A 27,750-nucleotide genomic window follows, 5' to 3' on the forward strand; every position below is an offset into this window, starting at 1 on the left:
TTTAGATTTTATGTTTTTTATTTAAATTTTAGATGGGTTTAGTGGGTATTAGTGGGATTATCCATTTAGATCCATCTAATTAAATAACCAAATGGGTCTTTACCCATTTAACCCAAATATTCAAATGGGTTGGGTTAAGACTTATCCAAATAAGGTGGGTAATGGGTGGGTTCATGGATATGGATAAAAATTGCCACCCCTACTTGAAGTTAGCAGCTGCATGGACTCCCTCCAATTGATTTTAAGGGGAGATGGCTCTCTTCTTATCCTTACCTTCAGATTCAAATTGGTATATGAAAACAAAAGTCTCATTCAAAATTTTGGGTACATATTTTGGTGGTTCATCATTCACTCTGTTGATTGTTAATACCTAATATTTTTTGGCTGTATTCATAGTGATTGCTTTTACTTTCTCGCTTTAAAGTGTTTTTGGGTTTGTTTGTTAGACTTCCCACCTTTCTACTTAGGCATAATAAAATGATATGCAAATATTCCTTGATGATTTTGCTTTGTGATACTAACTATTGTATTGAATTGCAGACTAATATCAATATTCCTGGTTTTTTACTGGGTATACTAAAGGTCAGTTTGATCGTCATTCATGGCCCTTGATACTAAAACTAAAAGATTGGCTTTCATCTACTCTATTTGAGGAAAAATTGCCACGTCATGGAGCTGAGTTTATCTATTGCTTGCCATTCAAGGAATATACACACCCACACATGGGTGTTTTAAACATTGCTGTCCATTTGCCCTACAAATCTCTCAAGACAGATATGGGTCCCAAGACTTATGTTGCATATGGAGTTGCTCAGGAGCTTGGCCATGGAGACTCTGTCTCTAAACTTCATTGCAACATGTCTGATTTGGTATGGTTGGTCATGTTGAAACTCCTGCTAATCACTTTGTTTTGTTTGTTAAAGGAAAACTTCTGTCTGATTAAGGTACAGCATGAAAATGTGTATTTGAGGCTGTATAGGTTAAAGGAAGTGTATGTGAGGGCCAGATTAGTTGAGTAAGGGTTGGCATTTGGTAATTGACCAAATTTATGTCGCCCATCTTTCACACTATGTTTGGTTGGGGTGATTATTGGGGGATGGAAAATGGGGGAGAGAAAAGTGGGGAGAAAAGAATTTTTTTGGTTGTTTTGTTGAAAGGGGAATGGGGTTGGATTTTAGTGGGGCTCGGATGTTTTATCCCTGGGCCCACCTAAACCCCCCCCCCCCCCCCAAATTGGGCAGAAAAAAGGGAGAAAGAGAGGTGTTAGTGTGAAATGACATTTTTACCCCCATTTGCTATTAATCCTGCATCCCTGCTGTGTGGTGCCTCTTTTTACTTGCTTTTGTCTTAATTTTTCATTCTCATTGTTTGTCTAAATAGTTGTTGCTGCCACTTGCTGGAATGTATAAGTATAAATAACACAGTTACTTAACGTTTTTTTTTTTTTTTTTTTGGTTCTTTTTAGTTGTTAGATTTTTTATTAAAAAAAGAAGAAGGCAGAACATACTTTGCTGCTTATATAAATATATATATATATATATTTGTTTCCCTATTCATATAAATAAAGTTAATATATTTTTTTTCTTTTCTATTCAGTCATGCATAAAGGTTGCACTCAATTTTGTTTCACCGGAAAATGTTGGTGTGTGCATTTGTTTGACGGAGGAATTACATACACTTCCCCAGAATCACAGGGCTAAGGTGGACAAGTTGGAGGTATTTAATTGAATCCATCTTGTTGATATGATCTTAAGGGTTTATAAGATTTTTTATTTCTTCCTGTTAGGAGCATGTTTCCACTTGTGCTTCTTGTACAATGGTGCAAGTGGTGAGCTTCTCATGAGTAATACTGTGAACAATGCTGCCATTCATCGTTAGCTTATTTGTTTCACCTTAGAACTTTTTATTCCTGCACCTCAGTGATTGCTGGTGACAATGTGAGCTTTCTTTGTAGTGGCATCATTATGGTTTTGTTTCTAGGAATTTTCAAATTATTTTATTATCAGGAAGATTGCTTTTAGTTCTGTAAACAGTAATTCAATTTCCAACATATTGGTGCCTTTGTATTCGAAAGAGTATCTGTAGTGATAGCATAGAAACAAATGTCACATTTGGTGTGCTAATGGGTGTTGAAAATTGCTTTGTTTCCAATTGCACAACATCAAGTGCCTTGAAGTTCAATTGGTTTTTCTTGTTTTATCTGGTGTGTGATATATAATTCTGTCTTAGCCATGCTTCTCATGAATTTGATCAATCTGGCACAATGCAGCTTCATATCGGTTTTTGTATTTTTGCTGCTCTTGCACCCCCAATCATCTTTCATGTGAAGTCATTGACTTGAGTTCTTGTTTCTTGAACTATTGAAGTGTCTGGTTGCCATTAATAAAGCTTACAAATATATTTGCTATGTAGTATGTTTTGAGAGAGCATTGAGTGAATAAGAAAATAATTCAAGCACTTTAGTTGTTGTCTCATACATGTTAGCGAACGGTGAAAATATGTGAATTTGTAGTCAAAAGGTATAATGGTATAATTTTGTTTAATGTTAAATAAGAAAAAGTAAATAAGTAGTCAACTTGTTCTTGCTGAGAAATGAGAATAAGATCCTTTACACTGACCATTAGGTAAGGCAAATAGTATGGGAACAGGATTCTGCTATGGCATTTTAAGGGTCTTGGTCATCTTTCTTTGTATAGGGAATTGGATTATTTTGTTGAAGTTGCTTTCATCAGATTATTGATTTATATAAAGCACGCTGAGACATCCTGGTGCTGTAGTGAACTGATTTCATTCATTAAGAAATTGTAACATCTAGAGTGTACAATGTTTTGTAACTTTTATGTAGTATCTTTCTAAATCAATTTAGGCTTTTTGATGAGCATAGGGTCTTGCAACAGTTGTTTCTGGCCTATATACATCACAATTTACCAATATAAATTTTTTAATTCTTATTTTCGTGATTCAGGGGAATCCTTGCAGCAATAGATGTCTTCTTTGACCATACCTTGGTTGGGGTAAGTTGTTTAATGTATTAATGGCATTATGGCTTTTGCTTTTTGCCACTGAAATTGCAGTCATGAAGATGTTCTTATGGTTTAGTAGGACGATAGTCAATGAATTGTTTGTGTATTCATTTACTCTATTCAGAAATATGATGTAGGAATAGAAGTTTTCTCTTTTGTTGAGGTCCATATTTTCAAGTGCTATGTAGTTTGAAAAGGGATATAATACGTCAGCCTTCCTTATATTTTATCGAAAGTACTGGGGCCTTGCTCTTATTTCTAAAAATTATTTAGATTTCCCTTATGTATCGTAAGTATTGCTATTATGAGAGCTCTGTAAACTTTTTCTCTAATTTTGACACACTCAGATTCGTACTCTCTGTCCCCTACATGCACCACACATTCTTTCCCCTCCCCCCAAAATGAACAATAATGCTAATATCCAACTTAACTTAATAAGTTAACCCACACACTCAACTCAACTCCAACCTGGAATATACTTGCTGCTAGGCTGTTAAAGCTTTGATCCTTTCCTTCATTTTACAATTCCAAATGGAACTTGTTCATGTAAATATTCAAATCATTGTGAAAAAATATTTGCGTGGTATGAAAACAGACTCAGCCATGCATTTGGAAGATGTTACGACCAAGGGAGGCAATTCCATACTGTACTAGCACCTGGATTGGTGCAGAAACAGGGCTGAAGCGTACCGCACTAGATACTGGAGTGTATTGGGTCTTTTCAATCATACCGGGATAAATTTAGGATTTTGGCTGGTAAATGCATACTGCACTGAAATTTTATTTTTGTTTGAAGAATGAAACATTAAATTTTATTTTTCTTGGTTCCTATTGTTTCATCCAGGACCTTGTTCATTAGAACTAAATTGGTCTGGGTAGGGAATCAAGAGGTCTCTACTTGTTGCAGCAACACACTCTTTCAACTAAACCTCATTTTGTTTTAGCTACTTCTTTTGATTCACACTCTTTCACAATTTTGATTCACACTCCTTCAAAAAAAGTTGAGTTTGTTGAATAATGTTGTACCTGATGAACATATTAATAAAACACAGTGTTGTTGATGATATTCTGCTTACAGGCAATGACCACAGTTGCATTGCTGAACTGAAGGAAGTTTTAGACAAGAAATTTGGTTTGAAAGATCTGGATTCTTTGAGGTACTTTCTAGGCCTTGAGGGGGAGTGTGAAGATTCAAGATAACCAAGAGCAAGGGACTGTGTCGTTTAACAAAAGAAAAGTGAAGTCAAAGATGAAGAAGAACAATGACAGCGTTTTGTTAATTGAAAAGAAGAAGAAATCAAAGGAAACGGTGTCATTCCATTTAAATCAAGAAGATACAAGACATGGGTTGGAGAGTTTAAACGAGTCCAAATCTTCTGTCCCACTTTTCCTACTCCACTCTATACTCCATCAATAAAAACTTGCCTCATGTTCACCTAATTAATTAAATACTATTATTAATTAATAATGGCAGTATTAATAAGTCAATAATGATAGTATTTAATTAATTAGGTGAACATGAGGCAAGTTTTTATTGGTGGAGTATAGAGTGGAGTAGGAAAAGTGGGACAAAAGATTTGAAGTCAGTTTAAACACGCGACTAGTTTGTTAGTCTGTTATTGCTTGTATAGATGTTAGTTGTGTGTTTAGAAATTATTTATTTTGTGTTGGCTCCAACTTAATGCTCTGGTAATTGTGTGTGTGTGTATATATATATATATATATATAGCAGAGCTTATTGTAATTATTTCTTACGCTTTGTAATTCATTTTCTCAGCAATAAAATCTTAAATTCATATATAACGTACAAAGGTCAAGTTCTAATAAATTGTAATTAAATAAAGCTAGAGACACAGAGAAATATAGAAAGTATTTGAAATTTTATTATAATTAATTATATATTCAAATACAATGCAATTAAATTAAGACATTCTTTGAACTAGCTAGATCACTAAACATCCAAGGGATCCCAGCCTACCCTACAAATGGGACAAGGAGTAGCATGGTTGCTTTGACTCAACCATATCTGGATGCACTCTGCATGGAATGCATGGCTGCATGCAGGAATCTCAACAACCCTGTCACCCTCCTCAAAGTCTCCAGGGCAGATAATGCACTCTGTGGTGATGAATCCAGCACCGGCATCAACATGGAAAGGTCATTGTGGGAGTTCCGGTGGAGGACCAAGCTCTAGGTTGCAGTTGGAGTTGGAGTTGTTGGCATGTTAATCAGATTGTGCGGGGTGGCACCACCTCCGGCAAAAGTGAATGATCCCAAGTGTTAGGAATATTGAATAATTGTATTGTATTTCTCAAATAATAGAATATATATAATTGCCTTTATATAGGAGGTAGAGTGTGCAATACAAGTAAACAAGGTGGGCCTAAAGCCCACATACCCTAATACACATTATCAGTTGATTTGTTGCGACGATAGCAAGTCTCAATATTGTGGCCAAAACGTTTGCAAGAATTGCAAAAACGGTTGCTGGATTGTCGGCGACGATTATTGCACAGTCTAAGTCTTCAAGACGCACTTTCACCATGTTCACAAATGACCTTAAAAATATCATTGCCAATGTCATTTGTATGGTTGGTAATGCATCTTATTCCTCTTCTCTCTCAGCTTTATCTGGTATGTCTCCTTCCTCTTGACTTATGGATTCTACTTGTTGCAATCACGTAACTCCTCACTTGTCCTTATTTTCTGAACTTAAACCTACATCACACCCTCTTAATATTCACACAGCAAATGGTTTCACAATGTCTGGTCATAATATAGGTTCCATTTCGACCTCCAATCTCTTGGTTCCTGGTGACTTTAATGTTCCTGACCTTTCTTACAATTTATTTTCTGTGGGACAATTAGTTGAGTTAGGTTATCGCATATCTTTTATTATTCTGGGTGTATTGTGCAGGATCCAAGGACGGGACAAGAGCTTGGGACCAGTCCCAGAGTTAGGCATATGTTTCTCGTGGACAACTTTCGTCTTCCACTTGTTGCTCCTGTTTCTGTTGTTGCAGCTGCTGCAGTTTCTTCTACTCCTTTCCTTGCACTTTGGCATGCTCGACTTGGTCACGTATCTTCCTCTCGGGTACAACAGTTGGTTTCTAGAGGTTTGTTAGGTTTAGTGTCTACAAAAAATTTTGATTGTGTTTCATGTCAATTAGGAAAACAACCAGCTTTACCTTTCAATACTAGTAAATCAATATCCAATGATATCTTTGACCTTATTCATTCTGATGTTTGGGAGCCTTCCTCTGTCTTTAGTATTGGTGGGTCTCGATATTTTGTTGTCTTTGTTGATGATTACTCTCGCTATAGCTGGATTTTTAATATAAAATATCGTTCTGAGTTATTGCAAGTATATTCTAATTTTGTAAAAATGGTTGAAACTCAATTTTCCAAACGTATCAAAATTTTTTGATCTAATAATGCTCTTGAGTATACTCAATATACTTTCCAAGCTGTTTTGCATTCCTATGGCACTGTTCATCAACTAACTTGTCCAGGCACCTCTTAGCAAAATGGTAAAACCGAACGAAAATTTCGTCATATTCTTGACACTGTTCGTGCACTTCTTCTCTCTGCCAAAGTTCCTGCTCCTTTTTGGGGCGAAACTACTCTTCATGCTGTTCATGCTATTAATCGCATTCCAAGTCCTGTTATTCAAAATCAAACTCCATATGAGCGCCTTTTTAGGTCCCCTCCAGACTATCACCACCTTCGCTTCTTTGGTTCTGCTTGTTTCATTCTTCTTCATCCACATGAGCATAACAAACTTGAGCCTCGGTCAAGGCTTTGTTGTTTTCTTGGCTATGGCGAAACTCAAAAGGGGTATCGGTGTCATGATCCTGTCTCTCATCATCTTCGTATCTCCCGCAATGTTGTCTTTTGGGAACATCGCTCCTTTGTTGAGCTCTCTCACTTCCGTGCCTCCCCATCTTCCTTCTCTGTTTTAGATCTTTTCCAGATGAGGCACATATTCCTACTGTAGCTGCTCTTGATTCTTCTGTAGCTGCTCCTAATCCTCCTATAGTTGCTCCTGATTCTCCTATAGACTTCTCCGTCCAACCACCAGATACCTTTGATCCCTTTTCTAGTTCACCCTTCAATGAACAGGTGGAAGATGCACAGGTTGAAGACAAGCTACCCAACCCTGAGCTTGGGTCCCCTGCTCCTACTCCGCCTGAAGATCTTGCACAAGACATTCCACCTCGTCACTTAACTCAGGTAAGATCCATTCCTACACATTTACTTGATTATCATTATTACATTGCCCTTGCTACACTGCATGAGCCTCACACCTATTGTGAGGTTTCCATTGACCCTTTATGGTAGATTGCAATGAAAGAGGAACTTGATGCATTATCTAAAAATCATACTTGGGATTTGGTGACTCTCCTCCCTGAGAAATCTGTGGTTGGTTATAAGTGGATCTACAAGATTAAGACTCGCTCTGATGGGTCTATTGAGCGCTACAAAGCTCGTCTTATTGCAAAAGGTTTTACATAGGAGTATGGGATTGATTATGAAGAGACCTTTACTCCGGTTGCTTGTATCTCATCTGTTCATGCTCTTTTAGCTGTTGCTGCTGCTAGTAAATGAGACCTTTTTCAGATGGATGTCAAAAATACATTCCTTAATGGGGATTTAAGTGAAGAAGTTTATATGCAACCTCCTCCTGGTCTCTCTGTTGAATCAAACAAAGTTTGTCACCTTCGGCGTGCACTTTATGGCCTTAAACAAGCTCCATGAGCTTGGTTTGCCAAATTCAGCTCTGATACCATGTTAGGAATACTGAATAATTGTATTGTATTTCTCAAGTAATAGAATATACATAATTGTCTTTATATAGGAGGCAAAGTGTACAGTACAAGTAAGTGTACTATACAAGTAAACGTGCTATACAAGTAAACAAGGTGGGCCTAAAGCCCATATACCCTAATACACATTAACACCAAGGAAGAGAATAACCCCAATAACAGCACCCACAGCCCCCACGACCTCATTGTCACCAGAGCTCCACGTTAACCCATGAGAGTGATTAGTTGCCATGGCTTGTCAGAATATGAGAGAGAGAGGGAAGGAGAGGAAGAGATAAGAGTCGGAAAATATGAAGAGAGAGAGAGAGGGATGAGAGGAAGCTATTGAGAAAATGAGTAAAAGATTGAGGGAGGGATGAGAGGATAAGAGATAGAGTTGTAAGTCATCTTCAAAGACGACCTTCGAATGTCGTCTTCGAAGGTCGCTTTCGAATATCGTCTTCGAATGGAAAGCGACGTTTGATTGGTACTGCCATTTTCGGTAATAAGCCGAAACAGTCATTTTTGGGGAAAAAAAATGAGAAGAAGAGGAAGAAGACCAGAACTGCAAATAAGAAGAAGAAAGCTAGCGGAAGAAGTTTTTCACTGTTTTAGTCTGCACAGTAAGAAGAAATTCAATTTAAAGCTTATTAGTTATTTTTGTTTTTCTTTTAATTCGGTGGCTAAGGATTTGCTGTGTACTCCTTCTCTTCTTATGAATGTGGTTATGTATCTCAATCATGTTGCCATATAAAGAACAAGATTGTTGTTAAAATCCTTAAGTTTTTTTTTTTTTTTTTTTTGATGAATTATTCATACGGTTCATCAAAAAGACGTAATTCTATCACTACAACAAAAAATGTTTATTACAACAAAAAAAATCGTTTCAATAACATTGAAGTCATTGCAATAGTTTATGTGAAGTGTTGCAACAAAATTTGAGGTAATAAGTTTGTGCTACAAAAAAATTTTGTTGCAATAAACCTTAAATATTTTAATGAAAATTTTGATGTAATAATATATTTGCAATTGCAATAAACAATTTATTACTTCGAATACTTGTAGCAATAGGCTATTATTTCATGAATTTTATTACAATAGATTGTAAAGAATTGACAAAAATAATTTGGGTTCAAATTATTGCAACGGTGTATTTATTGTAATGGTTAAATTTTTCATATTTTTTCTTACAATAGATTGTAAAATAATTTGAATTAGATTATTGTAATAATATATTCATTGCAGCTTCATGTTTGTTATTGCAATAGATTGTAAAATAATTGATATTTTAGTTATTGCAATGTTAAATTTGTTGCAATAAGCCATCTCTTTGAAATTTCGATCTATTATAATATATCGCAAAATATATAATCGGTATCAAGTTATTACAATGGTTTCTTCCATTTAAGTTATTAAAAAAAATTGATTTCTTCAATTTAAGTTATTAAAAAGAAAATTGATATATTCAATTTAAGTAATTGCAAAAAAATTTCTAAATTCAATTTAGTATTAAAATCTCTATTGCAACTGAAAATTATAAATTATTACAACTAATTATTATTAATGTAATAATTTACTATTTTTAAGTTACTATTGCAACGACTTTTAATTTTTAGATGTGATATTGTGTCTAATACCACTATACTAATTTTGTTGTATTAACACTTGATATAATAGGCTTATTTTGGTATAGTGTATCCTACTTAAAAATATTATAATAAATGCAAAGTTGATGATTCATTATGTCATCAAAACAAGTCACATGACTTTTAAATAGGTTAGGTGACTATATAAGTATATGTAGATAAAAAGTGAATGAAAAAGTGGATAGTTATTTGAACCACCATGTGGTGGATTAAAAGAAAGTTTTCCAAATTAGTTTTGAAGAAAACTCTATTCTTAGGGTAAATTACAGTTGTAGTTGCACTATTTCCTGGCCCAAACCCTTTTGATCAAGCCTTGGCCCAAGATGCAACACACAATAAATACTTGTAGAGGATGGGTCAAAGAACTTAGCCTCAGTGAACCTAGTCGGCCTAAGGTATGGAGAATGTTGTTGCAAGTATAAAAACACCAGAATGGATACTCCACAGAAAGTTCTATTTCCTGAGTGTTGAATACAGTTTTTTCCGTCCCCTTCTTTGAGGGACTCCTTTACATTATATAGCTCTCTCATTCTTATCTGAACCTTACACTTGTTGATCATCTGAGCCCCCACTTGAGCACCTGTCCTATCAGACACCTTTATCACTCCTTTGTGAGTTGCAGTGGCCAAGGTAGTACTGTTCAGGGGTCTTTTCCTCATTAATGCGGCCAAGAGAGTGGTTGTGGCACATTTAATGTGGTGGTAGCAGCTTTCCATGAGATATTTTGGGTTTTATTCTTTTTTATATACTCGGAGGACGAGCTGCAGTGGTTGGGGCGAGCTTTTTGATCTGGACTTCGTGGTGTCCGAGGAGGTGTTATTCCTCGGACAGGTTTATTTTACCGCAGTTGGGCTTGAATAATGTTTTGGTTATGAGTTCTCCTCGGAAATGATGCTCCTCGGATGGGCCTGTATTTAACTAGCCCATTATTTTGGGCCGGGCCCCACAACAGTAATCTCCTTAGAGGTTTTGGAAAATAACAAAGATATGCCTCCACACTTTGAAAATGTCACTCCACCCCCCTAAGTAATCATCAGCTAACATTATTAACAAAATAAATTAAAATATATATCTAAGAAAAAATATCTGAAGAATTTTTTTATTTTTTTATTATCCAAGTAGTCTTTGGTTAGTTCAGAGTTCTTAGTTATGCCGATTTGTATATAAAATTATAAATGAAAGAGTCTTCCAAAACACCAGAAGATATCCTTGAAGGCTTGAAGCATGGAGCAAGCTTACTTTTTCTGGTTGTTTCTTGCTCTCACTTCCTATCTCTACTTCTCCCTTTATTTATGTACCTTGGATAAGGAGTTCATGTTCATCTTGGGTTAAGGATTTGGAATTTTAATTTGGGTATTTTGAATTCAATCATATTTGACCGTGAGTGAGAGTGTTGATGATAAGTGAGTCATGTGAGAGTCATATGGAAGTTGATGTGGAAGTGCTGATGTGGAATGACTATTTATATTTTAATTTAATTTATGCCATGTGTGCATCCCGTCTGCCACCTCAGTAGTTTCTACTAGTCATCTAATGGTATGAACTAAATAGACTGTGACTTGAAAATAGCAAGGACAAAATCAACCGCTCCCAAAATGTAGGAATCAAAATGATGTTTAAATATATATATATATATATATATATATCAGTGAAAAATTAATCATGTCTCAAAAGCGTTATTTAAATAATTTTTTACTAGTAATAAACGCAATATTATAAAAAAAAAAAATAGGTGAAAATCTCACAATGAATAAGAATTTTTTCAAAAAAAAGTTATAAAATATTTTAGATGAACAACTCACAAATGAACAAGAAATTCATATTTAAAAAAAAAAAAACAAAACTAAAAAATTAAATTGTATCTAAATCAATTAGAAAAGTAGATGTTAGGTAAAAAAAAAAATCATTTAATTAAATTAAGTATATAAAAAACCCAAAATTATAGGCCCTAAAATCCCTTGAGCTGGCCCTTTGGGAGTTGTATCTTTGTAGGGGGAGTTTTATCTTCTTTGCTTAGGGGTAGTATAGCGTTTTGGGGGGAGATTTTTCTATTTGCTTTGAGTAGCCATCTATATTTTTGGTCTGTACTTCTGGGTTTCGTGCTTGTTCTTGACATCAATCTTGATTTAACGATTATATCTTTAATTGATATCTTTGGTTGGTTACACATTGCTATACTGATTGATCAAATATTTGCAAGTGTGTTCTTTGTTTTTTGTGAGCACGTCTTGAGTTGTAATTGACTATTACCGGTCATAATTTCCATATGATGTGCATGATGTGACTGCTTAGTGTTTTAGAAAAGACTCGTACGTAGAACTTATTAAGTCAGTTGTCTTAGTTCAATATTTGGCTATTGGGGACCATTTGAATTTGATAAGTTTATATTTTAATTGACCAATTGATCATATTGTAATCTTGTGTCATAATTTTTTCTTTTTCTTATTTGGTATTGGGTTTTGCCAATAATTGCCAAATGAAGAGGTTATTAGGTTCAATAGTTTAAGCGTTAGCAAATTAGGACAAATCGTGAGCCTTGTTATGTTCAAATGCCCTTATTCAAGTTTAAGATGATGACTCCATATTAGTTCAATAAAATAGGAGTTTCTTATTTCTCATCACATAGCTTGACACCTCCGAAGCACACATCTAGATAAATCGATAATCACACAACAAGATTCTCGAATCTCAATAGGCCCATTAAGTTGGTTATTTCAGTTCTAATTTATGCCCTATTTGTCATACTATATAAAAAAAAAAAATATATTAAGTCGACTAAAATGCATGAGAGAGAGAGAGAGAGCACTTTGTTGTTCATAAAAAGTCCAAATCCTAATTTTCTCTAGTTCGCCATCATGTGAGCAGATAAAAAAGGGGTTGAATCTTTAATTTGAATTAATTATTAAGCTTTTTGCAGCCAAGAGGGAATTAATTGAATATGCATCGTTATTAAATCTGAAATTCCTTTCCGAGTTAAACTGAATAGTTTAATTCAAATGTGCTTTGGATTTATTATGGATGATTTTCGATGCTTAATTAATCATTTAATCTTCCTTGACTTCAACCTTATTTAAATTCAAGCCTTAATTCTTTTAGGGAAAGATATTATCTTCATGAATGATTGCTTACTATAAGAATTCTATCCGATTAATTGAATATTAGTTAAAAGGTCATGTTAACGACTACCCTTAAGACGTTGGTGGCAGTAATAACCAAGGTTTTAAAACCCAAATCGAACCAGACGATCCGACCGGAAACCGGATTAAAATCCAGTTTTTTTATCATAGAGAACCGGACAAACCAGGATTCAATCGAAAAACCGGACGAACCATAGGCCAGTTCAACCGGTTATGGAATAGGGAGAAATTAAAGAAAAATGTGACTATCAGGATTCAAATCTGAGCTCTCACACCTTGTAACAGGGAAGTTTATACTGTACCGTACCGGCCAGTATTTACCATACCGGCACCTAAACCGGTACCCAAACATGGTTGTTTCTTACCACTCCAAATACCGGGGCATACCGGATTGTACCGGCCATAACAGGAAATATATCAAATTCCTACCGAAAAATAAAAATCGGCCGGTATTTAAAAAAAAAAAAAAACCCAAAATAAACGATGTCAGTGGATAAGAATAAAAAACCAGATAGCTCAGATCCTCACTGTCGCCATGATGTTCTGGTAGTGACTCTATTTTTCCGTTCATCCTCTCATCTAGTCATCCTAATCTTCTTCTTCTTTGCGCAGAGTCCCAAAAGCCTGACTTCTTCCCTCTTTTCTATTTCTTACTTTATCTTATGGACGATAGACTCAAGTAATAGCTTTTTTAAATTTTTTAACCCAAAAAAAAAAAAAAAAAAGCTTTTTAAATTTTATTTTTTTGGAGGACCTTTCATGGCCTTTAAACTTGAAGTTTGGGCAGCGTGACTTTGATAGGACACTAACCCACGTGAACTTGATAATTCAAAGTTGTAAAAACTTTTATTTTTTTAATTAAAATCTTTTTAAAACCTTAGAAGTTTCCAGCGGCAGGTAGAAAAAGACATTAATTTTATTATTATTATTATTATCAACTAAATAGTAAATAGTAAATACATCAATGTCCTAGTATTACTAATTAGTTCACACTTTAACTAAAATTTAATATATTAAGTGAATTTGTGGGTTCCAGTTAACTCAACTGTTAAAGTCTCTGATGATTGTATAAGAGATCTGGGGTTCAATCTCCGTCTACACCAAAAACTGATTGGTGTCTTGGTCTGATGATAAAGAGTTATTATCAAAAGCGGACGCCATAGATTGAAAATTTCTCTAAAAAAAAAAAAAAACATACTAAGTGAATTTTTTATTTCTAAATTTAAATTTCTTTTACAAATTATAGGGATTTAACTTAACATATATAAATATATCAAATTAGCGGTAATCCTGTAACGGTACACCAGTATTAACTGGTACCGAAATATTTTGTTTTCATGACCAAAACAAAACGTCATCTGGAACGGTATTGACTTCCTTGCCTTGTAAACAAGACTGAAGCCATGACCAACGGACCAAGTGCTCTTCTTAGGAGCTAATATGCAATATTATTAAATTTATAATAAATTTACATGATTTATAGTTTCTAAACTTCTATGTCATCTTTCTCAACATATTAAATATTACTTGTAGGCACACGATTTGCGTGGAGCCGCAGTTGGGTTGGGTTCGCACGTAAATGGGCCCATACAATATCATTTGTAGAGAGTGGGATCGAAAGGCTAAGTCATATTTGCCCGACTGTGGATTTCTTAAGATATTTATGCATGGTTCCAATTTCTTCTCCTTTGAAGCACCTCCACTTTTTCCGTAGGACTGGAGGCCCCTTGTTTAGGTTATATATTTTTTCTTTTATACTCGCATGCATTCAATTTCCTTCGTCCACGTGTAGGGTCGACCCTTTCAAGACTGATACTTGTCCCATCAGTTTTAGACCTGAGCTGTTGGGGAGTGGTTAAGTAGGCTAAAGGAACACGACTCTGTGAGAGGCAAAGCTCTGTCTAGGACAGGTAGTATGGGCAGCCTTTCCTAGATATTTTAGATTTCTTACAAAATTATCCCTATGCCACTTTTGCCCCTTTCCTTAGTGCGGTTCTGGGCCAGCCGAGGGCTATACCCTCCTCGGCGGCTTCTCTGGCACATGGATGCTTTGCGTTATTGGGCTTGGACTACTATCTTCTTCGGCTTGGGCCTTAAGTCTTCCTGTGAACAGGTGGATCTGGTCCATCCGTTGTCGGGCCCCACATTACTAAATTAACTTTTTATTTAAGAATAATACCTATGCAATTTATGAATTTATTTTAAAAGTCGTTTTTAGTTAATTGAAATGATTTCTCTTAAAGGATTATTATAAAATTTTCTTTTTATGCTTATTTATGTTGTACTATTTTTAATTAATCTTATAATGTACTATTTTATGTATTTTGTTTCAATTTTTAAGATATTTTTAGTAAATTTTGCTAATATTTACAAATTTAATATATTTATTTATATTTAAATAATTATTAAATTAATTATGACATCATCGCAGTTCGATCCCGGTTCAACCTCGATTCGACCTTAAAAACCTTGAACCTCTTCCTTTTACGGTTCAATGAACAATTCGAGTTTCAAAACCTTGGTAATAACTAGTAGTAGGGTGTGGATGTCTAATTCCATCGTCTTATGGTTTTCCTAAGTTTAATGTTTGCTTTGTCTCATCTGATCCTTGGATCTAAAAATGAAGTCATGTTAGGTATTAGTTGAAGTAGTCTGACAAGGAGAAGATGATTTCTAGCCTTCCAATTGAATCGTTAATTAGTTCCACCACCCTTCCATTAAAAATAATAAAATGTGCTAATTTGGCATGAGTTGTAACATTTTTGAAACTTTGATTTAACACGTAATAAATGGGGCTACTTTTTTGGGTAATTTATGCAACCAATTGAGTAGTACGTAGAAATGGAAGTTTCATACATCATAGGCTTTATTTAGTGGAACTTCTAGTTGAAATATATGACTTCTATAGTTTTACGGTTCTCTAAAGTCCAAAAACTTATATATTTCAACATTTGTTTTGTCAAGTGACACCATTGTGCCAACTTGTTCCTATAAATGTTTGTATGGTTACCATCGGATCGAACCCTCAATTTCGGAGGTCTTCGTCAACTTGCCTTACCAAATTTACATGACTAGTGCAAAATTTTTTATTTTGTAACTAGTAAACTAAGAGGTAGTCAATCAGTTTGGTGCCTAGCACTTAGTGGTTATATCAGCAAAACAATTGAAACCAACTTTACCTCCTTGAGTTACAAAGATGATTAATTACTTGTATTTTATCAAAATGTAGGCCATTTTCAAGCCCCCAAAAGCAATGCCGGGAGGGATACCAATTTGTTTTCCCCTAGGTACTTTTAGTCATTCTTGTTTACATGCACGATTTGAAAATTTCTTACTGATGCATCTAATTTTAATTCCTTTTAAGTTTGGAAACTGCGGATCACTTGAACAGCATTGATTTGCAAGGAACAAGATTTAGACAAGGAACAACATTGATTTGCAAGGAAACTGCGGATCACTTGAACAACATTGATTTGAAGCTGCTATCTTTGGGCTTTCTGGTTTTGACCCAGACAAACATATTCACATATGGTTTACATGCAGTATAAAGATTATAGGAGTTCAAAGATATGGAAGGTTGTTCCTTTGTGTAATATGGACAATTTGGTGGGAGCAAAATAGTAGAACGTTTGACGGTGTCAAATGCCCTAATCATGTTATTAAACAGTACATGTTGAGATGTTTGTATGAATATAGATGACTACCTTGGGTAGCATCCCTTCGTATTCTATCTTGTTTATGCTTTTTATATCTTTTGTGTTTGAGATCCTAATTCTTTTGGAGAAGTTTGATTCACAATCTTTAGTGTGAACAATCTCTTTTGAGTTTATATATATGTTAAAAAAATAAATTAAAAATAAATTAAAAAAAGATACCAAAATTCCTCCATATGAATTATAGGTAATGTTTTGGCACCTAAAAGGCTCACAAAATAGCTTACTCACATAAGGTAAAAATAAAGGAAACCTGCCATTGTTAGATAAAATAAAAGTCCAGTGTGCATGGATTTTGAAACTACAAATTGTGATTGCAACTTCATGGTTTAATTTGAAATCAACGTCAGGATTTTTTTTATCATCTAATTACTCCTTCAAAGAACTGCAACAAATTTTTCATCAAGATGGAGTTAAGAACGTAATTAGTAATTCAATATGGCTTGCATTTAGGGGTGTCAAATGGGTAGGTTTGGAATGGGCATAATTGGGTTAGGTACATAAAATACATTTATCCATTTATTGTCCATTTAACTAATTACCTCTAATCCAAACCTAACCCAACTTAATTATTATGGGTAAACCCTAACTCACCCAATTACCTAATAATTATTGTAGGGTCTCGTTTCGGGGTCCAGGCCCAACAATTATGTGGTTCCGGCCCAAGGAGCCCTAGACAATGAATTTGTAGAGGGTGGGTTACAGAACTGGGCCTTAATGAAGTGCGTGCTAGTTATCTTTAGGCCATACAACAACCGAAAATAGGAAAGTCTCCTTCAAGTCCATTGAATATACGGTCCGAGGAGACGTATGGGGAGCATCTCTGTCTCTAGTCCAGAGCTGTGTTTCTTCTCTCCTTCTTCCGTTCTAAGTTCCTCTTTTTTTTGGTCCCCTTCTTCATGGGGACTCCCTTCTCTTATATAGCCCCCTTGAAGTCATCAGAACCTTACATCTGTTGATCATCTAGACCTTCACTTGAGTGCCCGTCCCATCGGGCATCTCCTCCATCTTTCTGTGAGTTATAGTAGCCAAGGTAATACTGTTTATCAGTCCTCTCCACATTAATGCGGCCAGAAAAGTAGTTGTCATACATTTAATGCGGCAGCTGTAGTCTCTCCCTTGACATCCTATACTCTCTTCCTTCTCACGGGCTTGTGGGACTCATCCTTGCTACTAATACTCATTGGAGTGATTCTTTATTACTGGTAGGGTTCATGTTTGAGCCATACTTGGTACGTCTGAGAAGACATTTCTCCTCGGACTGCCTTTTAAACAAGTTTGGGCCCATAAGAATTGGGCCGGGAGCCCTTTTGGCGCCCACACCTTCTCCTCGGACGTGGTCGAATTCTATATGGGGCCCAAGGCCCATTGTTTGATTTGGGGACTTTACCCTTACAATATATATGGGGCCCAAGGCCCATTGTTTGATCTGGGGACTTTACCCCTACAATCATAATTACCAAAATGCCCCTAAAACTTGAAAATTACCAAAGTACTTTTAAAGTTCTTTAAAATTACCAAAATACCCCCAAAACCTTAAAAAGACCAAATATAATAATTATAAAAAAAAAACCACTGAAAGTTACTAAAATACCCTTGAAACTTAAAAAAAGACCAAAATACTCCTTAAAATGACTGAAATGCCCCCAAAACCTAAAAAATTACCAAAATACTCCCAAAACCTAAAAATTATCAAAATACCCCTAAACCTAAAAAATTATTGAAATACCTCTTAAATTTAGAAAATGACCAAAATACTCCTGAAACCTAAAAATTGACCAAAATACCCCTTAAACCTTAAAATGACCAAAATACCCCCCTAAACCTTAAAATTACCATAATACCCCCGAAACCTAAAAAATGACCAAAATACTCCTGAAACGTAAAAATTACCAAAATACCATCTAAACCTAAAAAATGACCGAAATATCCCCTAAAAATTACCAAAATATCCCTAAAACCTAAAAATTAACTGAAATACCACCTAAACCTAAAAATTGACCAAAATACCCCCTAAACCTGAAAATGACCAAAATACCCCCTAAAACCTAAAAAATGACCAAAATAACCTTAAACCTATAAAATGACCAAAATAAACCTAAACCTTTAAAATGACCCGAATACACCCAAAACCTCTAAAATGACCACAAATAACTTGAAACCTCAAAAATTACCAAAAATATCCTAAAACCTCTAAAACAAACAAAATAGCTCTAAACCTCTAAAACAACCAAAATACCCCTCAAAATATCTAAAATGACCAAAATACCACTAATCCTATAAAATGAACAAAATACACCCAAAACCTCTAAAATTACCAAATAGAGTTTTGGAATATTTAGGATGTTTCGAGGGTATTTTTTGTCAAATTAAAGTTTTTAAGAGTATTTTAGTCATTTTGTAGGTTTTGAGGGAATGTCACTAATTTTTTATGTTTTACAGGTGTTTTGTTAATTTTTAGATTTTGGGACTATTTTAGTAATTTTATAGGTTTTGGAGGTCTTTCAATCATTTTTTAGGTTTTGGGGATATTTCAGTCATGTTTTTTTTTAGGTTTTGGAGGTATTTTAGTCATTTTTTTAGGTTTAGGGGGTATTTTGGTCATTTTTTAGTTTTAGGGGGGATTTTGGTCATTTTTTAGGTTTAGGGGTTATTTTAGTCATTTTTAGGTTTTGGGGGTATTTCGGTTACTTTTTAGGTTTCAGGAAAATTTCAATTAATTTTTAGGTTTCGAGTGTATTTCTATCATTTTTAGATTTAAGCAAACATGGCAGAATGGGTCAAAATTTTCTAACCCAACTTGACCTGACCCAAAAAATACCTGACCCGAACCCGATTTTTTTAACCTGAAGCAAAAACGGGTTGACTCGTGACCTAACTCGTGTTTTTTGCAAGTCAACCCGACTCGACTTGAACCCGAACCATTTTTTAAAACTTTTTTTTTGGTAAAAAAAATAATAAAATTTAGACAATATTGGTTTAATTGTTTGTTGTGAGATTTAAGGAAACAATTGAGACATTTACATAACTGCATGCAAATTAATTGAAAGATGAATGGTAGAGCATTCTATAATGAGTAAAGATTTTTAGATATCAAATAGCAAAGTACATGCCAAGATAATCTTGTAACAGTAGAGTTAAAAATATAGATTTAAAATTGTTGACATGTGTGAGATCACAAGTGTGTAAATAGTGAAGCCAAAGTATCAAATTAGCATAAATTATGAATGCTTAGACCTATTTTTTAACAATTTATGTCCAAAATAAACTGCTTTCAAAATAAATTATGATATTTCCTAGAGTGTGTGTTGCTTAACAACAATTCATAAAAGAGACCATGTATAAATAAGTAAACAATCAAACTTTAATATATATCTCAAATTGAAATAGGTTGTTGTAGGGTCACGTTTTTCAGGCCAAGCCCAAAATGAATGGGACCTTAGACCTTGAGCCCCTTATAATGAATTTGTAGAGAATGGGCCAAAGAACTAGGCTTTAGCGTATGAACAACGATCATCATGGTGCTCTTTACGATCAGATTGAGGCAGATCGGATTTCTCAGAGAGGGTTGGTCCTCGCCACGGTCTAGGGAGCCTTCTTTGATGCCTCTGGTGTGTTGGGGGGTCTCTGCCCCGCCCTCTCTATCTCTCTTTACTCCCTTTTTATAGTAGTTTCCTTCTTCCTGAATAGGGCCCCTAGAGTAGGTATTTATCCCATCAACCCTTCCCTCCAGTTGTTGGGAGTGGTTGTAAGGACAGAGAAGTATGGCCGTGTCAGGCGCATGGCACTGAATGAGATAATGGCAGCCTTTCATTTAAACACTTTCGTTGTCATTTCCTGCTTTAGTACTCTTCCCGCTCCGTGGGATGATAGAGAGTGTCACTGCTGGTGGCAGGTCACTTCTCCCATCCTCGGCTACAATGTGCCGAGGAGGGCTCTCCCCGTGGCCGAGGAAGGGCTTTTCCTCCCCGCAACCAAGGAGGGATTTTTCCCTTGGGCTGGGCCTTTGGTCCAATATAAACATCGACATGGGCCTATTGGTCTTTTACCCCCCCCCCCCAATAGTTGCCAATCACAATTGATAATAAATTATAAAATTAATTTTCAAGATTGTAAATTTCTTATATGTTTTTATTCTTTGTCAAATAAGTTATCAAATAAGTCATTTGTAATTTTGTTTTATATTTTGGGATGTTGATATTGTGTAGAAATAAAACTTGTGCATTTGTTTTACTTATCTTTGTATTATTTTGTTTTAGATAGCAATGTTAGGATTTTTATAATTTTAAAATTATTGAATAAGTATTAAGAAGTTTAACTGAGTTCATGCTTGATATAAGTGGTGAATTCAAAGTAATGCACTTTACATCAAGTAATTTGTTGTATGACTTTCCAAATGGCAAATACATGTTGTTTTCTTTATTAAAAAAAAAAAAAATCATGGAGGAGATACCTTATGGCCAACTTTATTGATTAGTATTTTTCTTGAATGGTTGTGCTACCATCCTCACAGGTGGTCCATAATAATTTTGACTAATATATTTCTCTGTTGGTATCTTTAAACCTCACCCCCCCCCCCCCCTCCCAAAAAAAATATTAAACCTTGTATCTGTCATTCATCATGGAAATGGTGTCAATAGTTTTCATTCGGGATCAATTAGGCGCTAGGAGACTAGAGCACCCTATTGCATATGATCATTGATTGAGCCTCTCAAATCCATTCTCCTATCAAATTTGTGTGGATGGCCAATTAACATATTAATGATTATATATATATATATATATATATATAAATTGTGTTAGGCATTTGTGCTTAAGTTATGTGATTCAACCCACAATAGTAGTATAATAGTAGTACAATCCATTCTACAGTACAGTTCAGTCATTGCACACTCAGACGCACCCTCATGCAGGCACACACGCACCCTTCTACAGCAATATACGCACCACGTGTGCACACACACACGCACACTCCCCTGCACACCCTTACACACACAGATGTCACACCTACACACGCACACCCTTGCAGCAATATACGAACCACCTATGCACACCCTTACACCTACTTACAAATATCTACAAATATCAAGCCTACAATTGTCACAATGCCTATTTACAAATATCTACAAATATCCACCCATGCATATCTTTACAAATATCTGCAAATATCCACACTGTCACACTACAATACCTATCATTTAAATGTTTACTCATTTTCTTTATTGTGATCTATCTAATTTATTGCTATAATATTTTAGGTGATATTCCTATGGATTACAATTGATCATATTGATAATAGTGATGAAGATCATTCTTATGATGTGGAAAACGATGAATATGATGATGAGGAATTATATGATCTTGCTGTTGCTAGATGTCATGTTGTAGTGACATATTATATGAAATATATTGATAAACAACCTTGTAGAGATTCTGAACAAACTAGCTATATGTGGTTGATGGATTGTTTGACGAGTAATGAAACGAAATGTTTAGAATGAAGCCCCATGTTTTCCTTCAATTGTGTAATGTTTTACAACATACATATGGACTTCAGCACACAAGACATATTAGGCTTGAAGAGTCAGTAGGTATATGTTTAATGATACTTGGACAAGGAGCTTGTTATAGGATGGTTCAAGAAAGATTCTAACATTTTGGTGATACTATACATAGACATTTTCATAGTGTTTTGAAACGCCGTAATATAATGTCAATGGATATCTTGAAGCCTTCTGACCCTACATTTAGTGTAGTTCTAAGACATATATAGAAGAATCCATTGTGCATGCCACACTTTCAGGTATTCATTTCATACATTCTAATTTATTTATAATATTTGTTAGGATTATTTCCTAAGTATCTAAACTTTATATTCTATTTTAGGACTGCATTTGTGCCATTGATGGTACACATATCTAAGTTGTTGTTGGAGATGACAAGAAAGCTTCAAATTATAATAGAAAGGGCATGACATCTTTTAATGTGATGGCAGCATGCGATTTTGATTTACTTTTCACATTTGTTATGGCTAGATGGGAGGGTGCAGCACATGATACACGTATTTTCTTAAATGCTATCCGTCGACAATCTGTCAACTTTCCAAAACCACTACCAAGTATATAAAATTTTTATATATTAAATATGTATGAAGGATATTATTTATGTACATCTTACATTTTTTTTTTCTTTTACTAGGAAAATATTATTTAGTTGATGTTGGATACCCCTTAAGGAAAGGATATTTGTCACCTTATAAGGGACAGAGGTATCATCTTTCAGATTTTCGACGAGCTGGTTGAGGGAATCCCATAGAAGAGAGGTTTAATTATGTTCACTCATCACTTAAAAGTGCAATTGAGTGAACTTTTGGAGTGTGGAAGAATAAATGGAAAATTTTGAAGCAAATGCCACCTTATGACATTAAGCACCAAAGAAACATTATAGTTGCTACTTGTGTTTTGCATAATTTCATTAGAAAACATGATAGGGAAGATGAGGGATTCAATTGGGGTGAACATGGCTTGGACAGACCAAGAAACAATAATAGTGGAGAAGATAGTAGCAAACAGGCAAGCGTTGAAAATATACAAGATTAGGAGATGAAATTTGTTCATGACAAAATAGCTCGATCCATTTGCGGGTTGTAAACAATATTTTTATTATTTCTGTTTTGGTGTTTTGGTTTTTAATTTTTCGGATAAGAACTTTTTTATTATTATAATGGATTGTCTAGTATTGATATTGCTGGCAATTAACATTTTAATATAATTATTTTCCTAATCAGTTTAATATCTTTTTCTTGATGAGTTATTTTAATATTTTAAATTTGATAAACTTCTCTCCATGAATTTCAACAACGAAAACATCATTATTGTTGTTATTATTAATGTAATTGTTAAGCTTAATTACATATTTTCAATAATAATAAAAACACTTATCACAGGAAAACTGACAGTATACACTTTTTAAAACAGCTTCAAAAAATAGTTAAGTCTTTTTTTGGAATTTACACTCAAAACAATTATTTTTAAAACAACTTATCCATATGGTTTTAAAAATAGAAAATGCATATTTTCACATTTTTATCAAACACTTATTTGTGGTTTTTAAAATGGAGTTTTCAAAACGCACGTTTTAAAAAACTAGTTTTTAAAACGCACATTTTGAAACAGCTTATCCAAATAGACCCTATGTATTTCTCTATCTTCTCTTTCTTACATATTCCCCTTATCTTCCTTTTTCTCTTAAGTCCTATCTCTACCAAATCCCAATATTCCCACATCCCAAATCCCATCCCAACCATGTATTCAAAATTTTCTTTGAAGTTCTCTTCTTCTTTTTAGCTTTTACTAAACAGTCTAGACTTCTCTCTTCTTCCTGATGGCAATCTGCTACTGGTCTTTATCTTCCTCTCCTCTCTCGTTATAGTCAGCTCCAAAGAGTGCCTCTACTTGTGCAGAATTCTCTTCAAAAAATGCTTGAGCTAATCTCTTTTCTAGAAACTTTTAGAGACAAGGATAAAGCTAAAGGAGAGATAGTGACTTTGAGTTTAGAGTTTAGACCTAGCTAAAGGAGAAACAGTGTGGCTTTGGGTTTAAACCCAGCAAGAAGACAAAATAGGTAGGTTCAGTAAGGAAAAAGAAAGCCAAAATTCATACCGGCCGAAATTTGTATTTCGGCCGAAATTACCCAAAACAGACCGGAACACCCAAAACAAATCGGAATTGGCCAAAATTTCATCCGAGCTGGAACAGAAGGTGTTTCCATTCCGGTTTGTAATCCGATACGAGAAATTCCGGCCATTCCGGCTGGAACGGAACAGAATCGATAACATTGGTAAAAACACAAAATGCCACCACCGAAAGACATGTGTCATAACCCAGAGACCTTAAAAAAATCAAACTTATAGATACAGTACCCATGATCTTTCCCTAAAATAACGAATCTGCCACTCTCGCGCACGTGGAGTTAATAGCATACTAGTCTCTGGTTGTACCGTGTGGGCAAAATTCCTAGCCATCAACGGTAAAAAGGATTTTTTTTTTTTTTTTTTTTTTTTGACATCAACGGTAAAAAGGCATTAATCCAAAGATTAAAAAGAATATTGGCACATATTATAGATTTATTGCTTGCAAATAATAACCTCTGCCATAATATTAAATTAAATTCAAAGTTTATTAATTGCTTTCAAACACATTTGATTTTCTTCTTTATGGTGATTATTTCTGTTGTAATTAGGTTTATCTCTAGTTTTATAACTAGACTAGATTTATTTCATTTATTCCTTCTCAACAAAAAAAAAAAAAAATGTCCCTCAAAAAAAATACTTATGTCATTTTTTTGAGTATCATTTTTTTTTCTACAAATTTTATCTTTATATTTCTTGATACTATATATATATATATATATATATATATATAGACACACATATCAAATTTTAGGATGTCTACGTTTACTCAACACAAGGTTTTTTTTTTTTTTTTAGTTTCTCAAAAAAAAAAAAAAAAAGTCTCTTGTAACTTAAATTTTGATTTGGATTTTTTTAAATACAAGTTTTTTTTTTTTTTTGAAAACAATAAAAGTTTTTTTTATATAAACTTTTGAATACAAATTAAAACATTCATTGTAGCCTACATCTTTTAAAATAAATAAATGCAGATAATAAGAAATTAAGACTATATCAAAATCAAATTTAATAGATAATTCCATCCAAAAAAAAAATTTTAATAGATTTTTTTTTTAGTGTGGAGGTAATAAAGATAACTGAACTGACTCAACATGTTTTTTTTTTTTTTTTTTTGAGGGGAACTGACTCAACATGTTGATTTGCCGGAGCATCCTTGCAGTCCAATATATATCTCCACACTCTCTCCCTCACTGACACGATAGATACATTCCCATCTCGATCTCTCTCTCTCTCTCTCTCTCTCTCTCTCTACTGTAGAATGTTAGTGGTACCATACTTCTACTCCTCTATGTAACTTCCTTCTTCACGGTTCCAAATAGAAACTCGTATTGCATTTCTTTGTCTTTCGTTCCTTTTTCACAAATTCTCTCTTCTTTTTTTTTTTTTTTTTGTAAAGAAAATCATAAAGTTTCTTTTTTGTTTCTTGCTTATACCAAAAGTTTGAGCATTCCAACATTGAATCAAGGATCTTAGAGTGTAAGTCATTAGACCCACACGCAGATTCTGAGCCATTTTTGCTTATTGGTTGTCATTTGCACTGTTCTAAATTTGCAGAGGTTTTTGCAAAGCTTTTTGGGGTTTCTGGTTATGGACTGCGCTTCCTGTTTGACGTTTCTGAGTCAGGGAAATGGTTTTGGTTGTGGGTTTTTTGTGTTTGGGTATTTCTCACATGTTTTCAATTTTTTGGGGTTTTTCTTTATATTTGGTTTGTGTTTGAAGGTTTTACAATTTGGTTGGCATAGTAAGGGTTTGATGCAATTTTTGTGTGAATTCAGAGGGAAATCAAGTGGTTTTAGAAATGGGGTTCCTCTAAAAAATGGTGCGGGTGAAGAATCTGATTCAAAGATTATGCCTTGTGAGCGTGAATCATTGAAGTTGTTGGAGGATTCAAAGTCACAGAAACAGTTTGTGAATTCAAATGGTGATGCTTTGGAAGAGAATGATGAAGACAAAAAAGAATGCCATGGTGAAGATGAAGAATGTGATGTAATGGCATTGAGAAAATTGGTGAAGATAGAAAGGCAGCGAGCAAATGGCTCTTATGCAGAGCTTGAGAAGGAAAGAATGGCGGCTGCATCGGCAGCAGAGGAGGCAATGGCCATGATTTTGCGGCTTCAAAGAGAGAAAAGCTCAATAGAAATTCAAGCCAATCAATACCGCAGATTGGCTGAGCAGAAGCAGCAATATGACCAAGAAGTGATACAATCTTTGCGATGGATTGTGATGAAACACGAGTCTAATAGGAGTTTGTTGGAAGATCAATTGAGGTTTTGTAGGCAAAAGTTGAAGCTTTGTACTATGAAGGGAAATGAAGTGGATCATGGACCTGAAGGAGTTGATGCAAGTATGAGATTTTTGAATTCCAGTACAGAACATGGTTTTGATGATGTATTAATTAGTTCTCTTGACATGGATTCCTCAATGTTGTAAGTTTATTGAGCATATCTTGAATAATACGTTGATGTAGCCTTTCTTCCAATATATTTTTGTTTATAAATGTAAATTTAGCCTTCTTTTTGTTTTGCCTTTGATTCGGTAATTTAAATTTTAAAATTTTGACTAAGGGTGTGTTTGGATAGAACTTATTTTGCTGAAACTGAAAATTGAAAACTGAAAACACCGTAGCAAAATAATTTTTAAATGTGTGAATAGTACCGTGGAACCCATTTTTAATGAAAAAGTTGCTGAAAAGTGTAATTTGTGGGTCCATGAACAGTGCATAAATGCACTGTTCACGGACAAAAAGTCAACAAGTGCGGCTAAAAAAAAAAAAAAAAACTGAAACGCATGAAAAGCTAAACGTGGACGCAAAAGCTGAATACAAACACACACTAAGAGAGCGTTTGGATTGGGCTGAAAGTGGCTGAAAGTTTTGTTGCGTTTTCAAGCTTTTTTTTTTTTTTTTTGGTTCCAGCTGTATTATTTGACCAAGTCAACTGTGAACAGTGCATTCATGCATTGTTCACGGATCCACAAATTCCATTTTTTAGCAACTTTTTCATTAAAAAAGGGTCCCACGACACTATTTACACATTTAAAATTTATTTTGCTACAGTGTTTTCAGTTTCAGTTTTCAGTTTCAGCAAAAATAAGCTCAATCCAAACTGATCCTAAATGTTTAGGAATGTATTGATGATTGATTGATTTTTAAAAATTCTGTACAATTACTTTGTTATTTAATACTTAGTGAATACTGAAAATGAAAGTATATTACAACCTTGGAGATAGTCAGATAGATAGAATGCAGATAGGTAGAATGTCATTAATTAGGTCCAATGGTCATTTACAATTTTTTTTCTCCTTTTCTTTCAAATAAATTTGATATATTGATACCGTTTATTTACACAATTATAATTTTATCCTAAACAAATCTGAGGCCTTAGAAACATTGCTCTCTTTTCTTTTCTTTTTTGGTAAATTGCAAATCACACCCCTAATGTTTGGGGTTGCTTGAATTTCACACTCTAAAGTTTTAGAACTTGAATTTTACATTCTGAAGTTTGGTTCGGTTAGCAATTCATTCCATGCGGTTAGCTTCTGTTGTTAAGTGACACGTTATCATGCTGACATATTTTGTTTTTGCCAAATCAACCTCAGAACTACGCAATTTCAATGAAAAATAAAAACTGACCTGGCATACACAAAACTAAAAGCCTAAAACTACACCGTTTCAGCCTAACTTCTAAAATCCCAAACCAAAACTCACGAAGGCAGCTCCCTCCCACCTTGGAAGGCA

At 34.4% G+C, this 27,750-nt stretch overlaps 1 protein-coding gene and 1 long non-coding RNA gene across 2 annotated transcripts; both read left to right on the plus strand.

Annotated features, from left to right (window-relative positions):
- The first annotated feature begins 320 nt into the window (after window positions 1-320).
- Window positions 321-4,722, plus strand: LOC126706457 (uncharacterized). The gene is made up of 5 exons (XR_007648595.1): window positions 321-869; window positions 1,597-1,716; window positions 2,966-3,014; window positions 3,619-3,779; window positions 4,102-4,722. It is a non-coding gene; the product is annotated as an uncharacterized LOC126706457 (long non-coding RNA).
- Window positions 4,723-5,025: 303 nt separating this feature from the next.
- On the plus strand, window positions 5,026-26,537 carry LOC126704889 (uncharacterized). Its single transcript, XM_050403880.1, has 5 exons — window positions 5,026-5,180; window positions 5,941-5,990; window positions 6,997-7,160; window positions 21,583-21,705; window positions 25,503-26,537. Exons 1-5 carry the CDS (start codon window positions 5,026-5,028, stop codon window positions 26,442-26,444), a joined length of 1,434 nt encoding a protein of 477 aa, XP_050259837.1. The 3' UTR covers window positions 26,445-26,537.
- The last annotated feature ends 1,213 nt before the right edge of the window (window positions 26,538-27,750 follow it).

This window comes from Quercus robur, chromosome 11, assembly GCF_932294415.1.
Source record: "Quercus robur chromosome 11, dhQueRobu3.1, whole genome shotgun sequence".
NCBI classification, from domain to species: Eukaryota; Viridiplantae; Streptophyta; class Magnoliopsida; order Fagales; family Fagaceae; genus Quercus; species Quercus robur.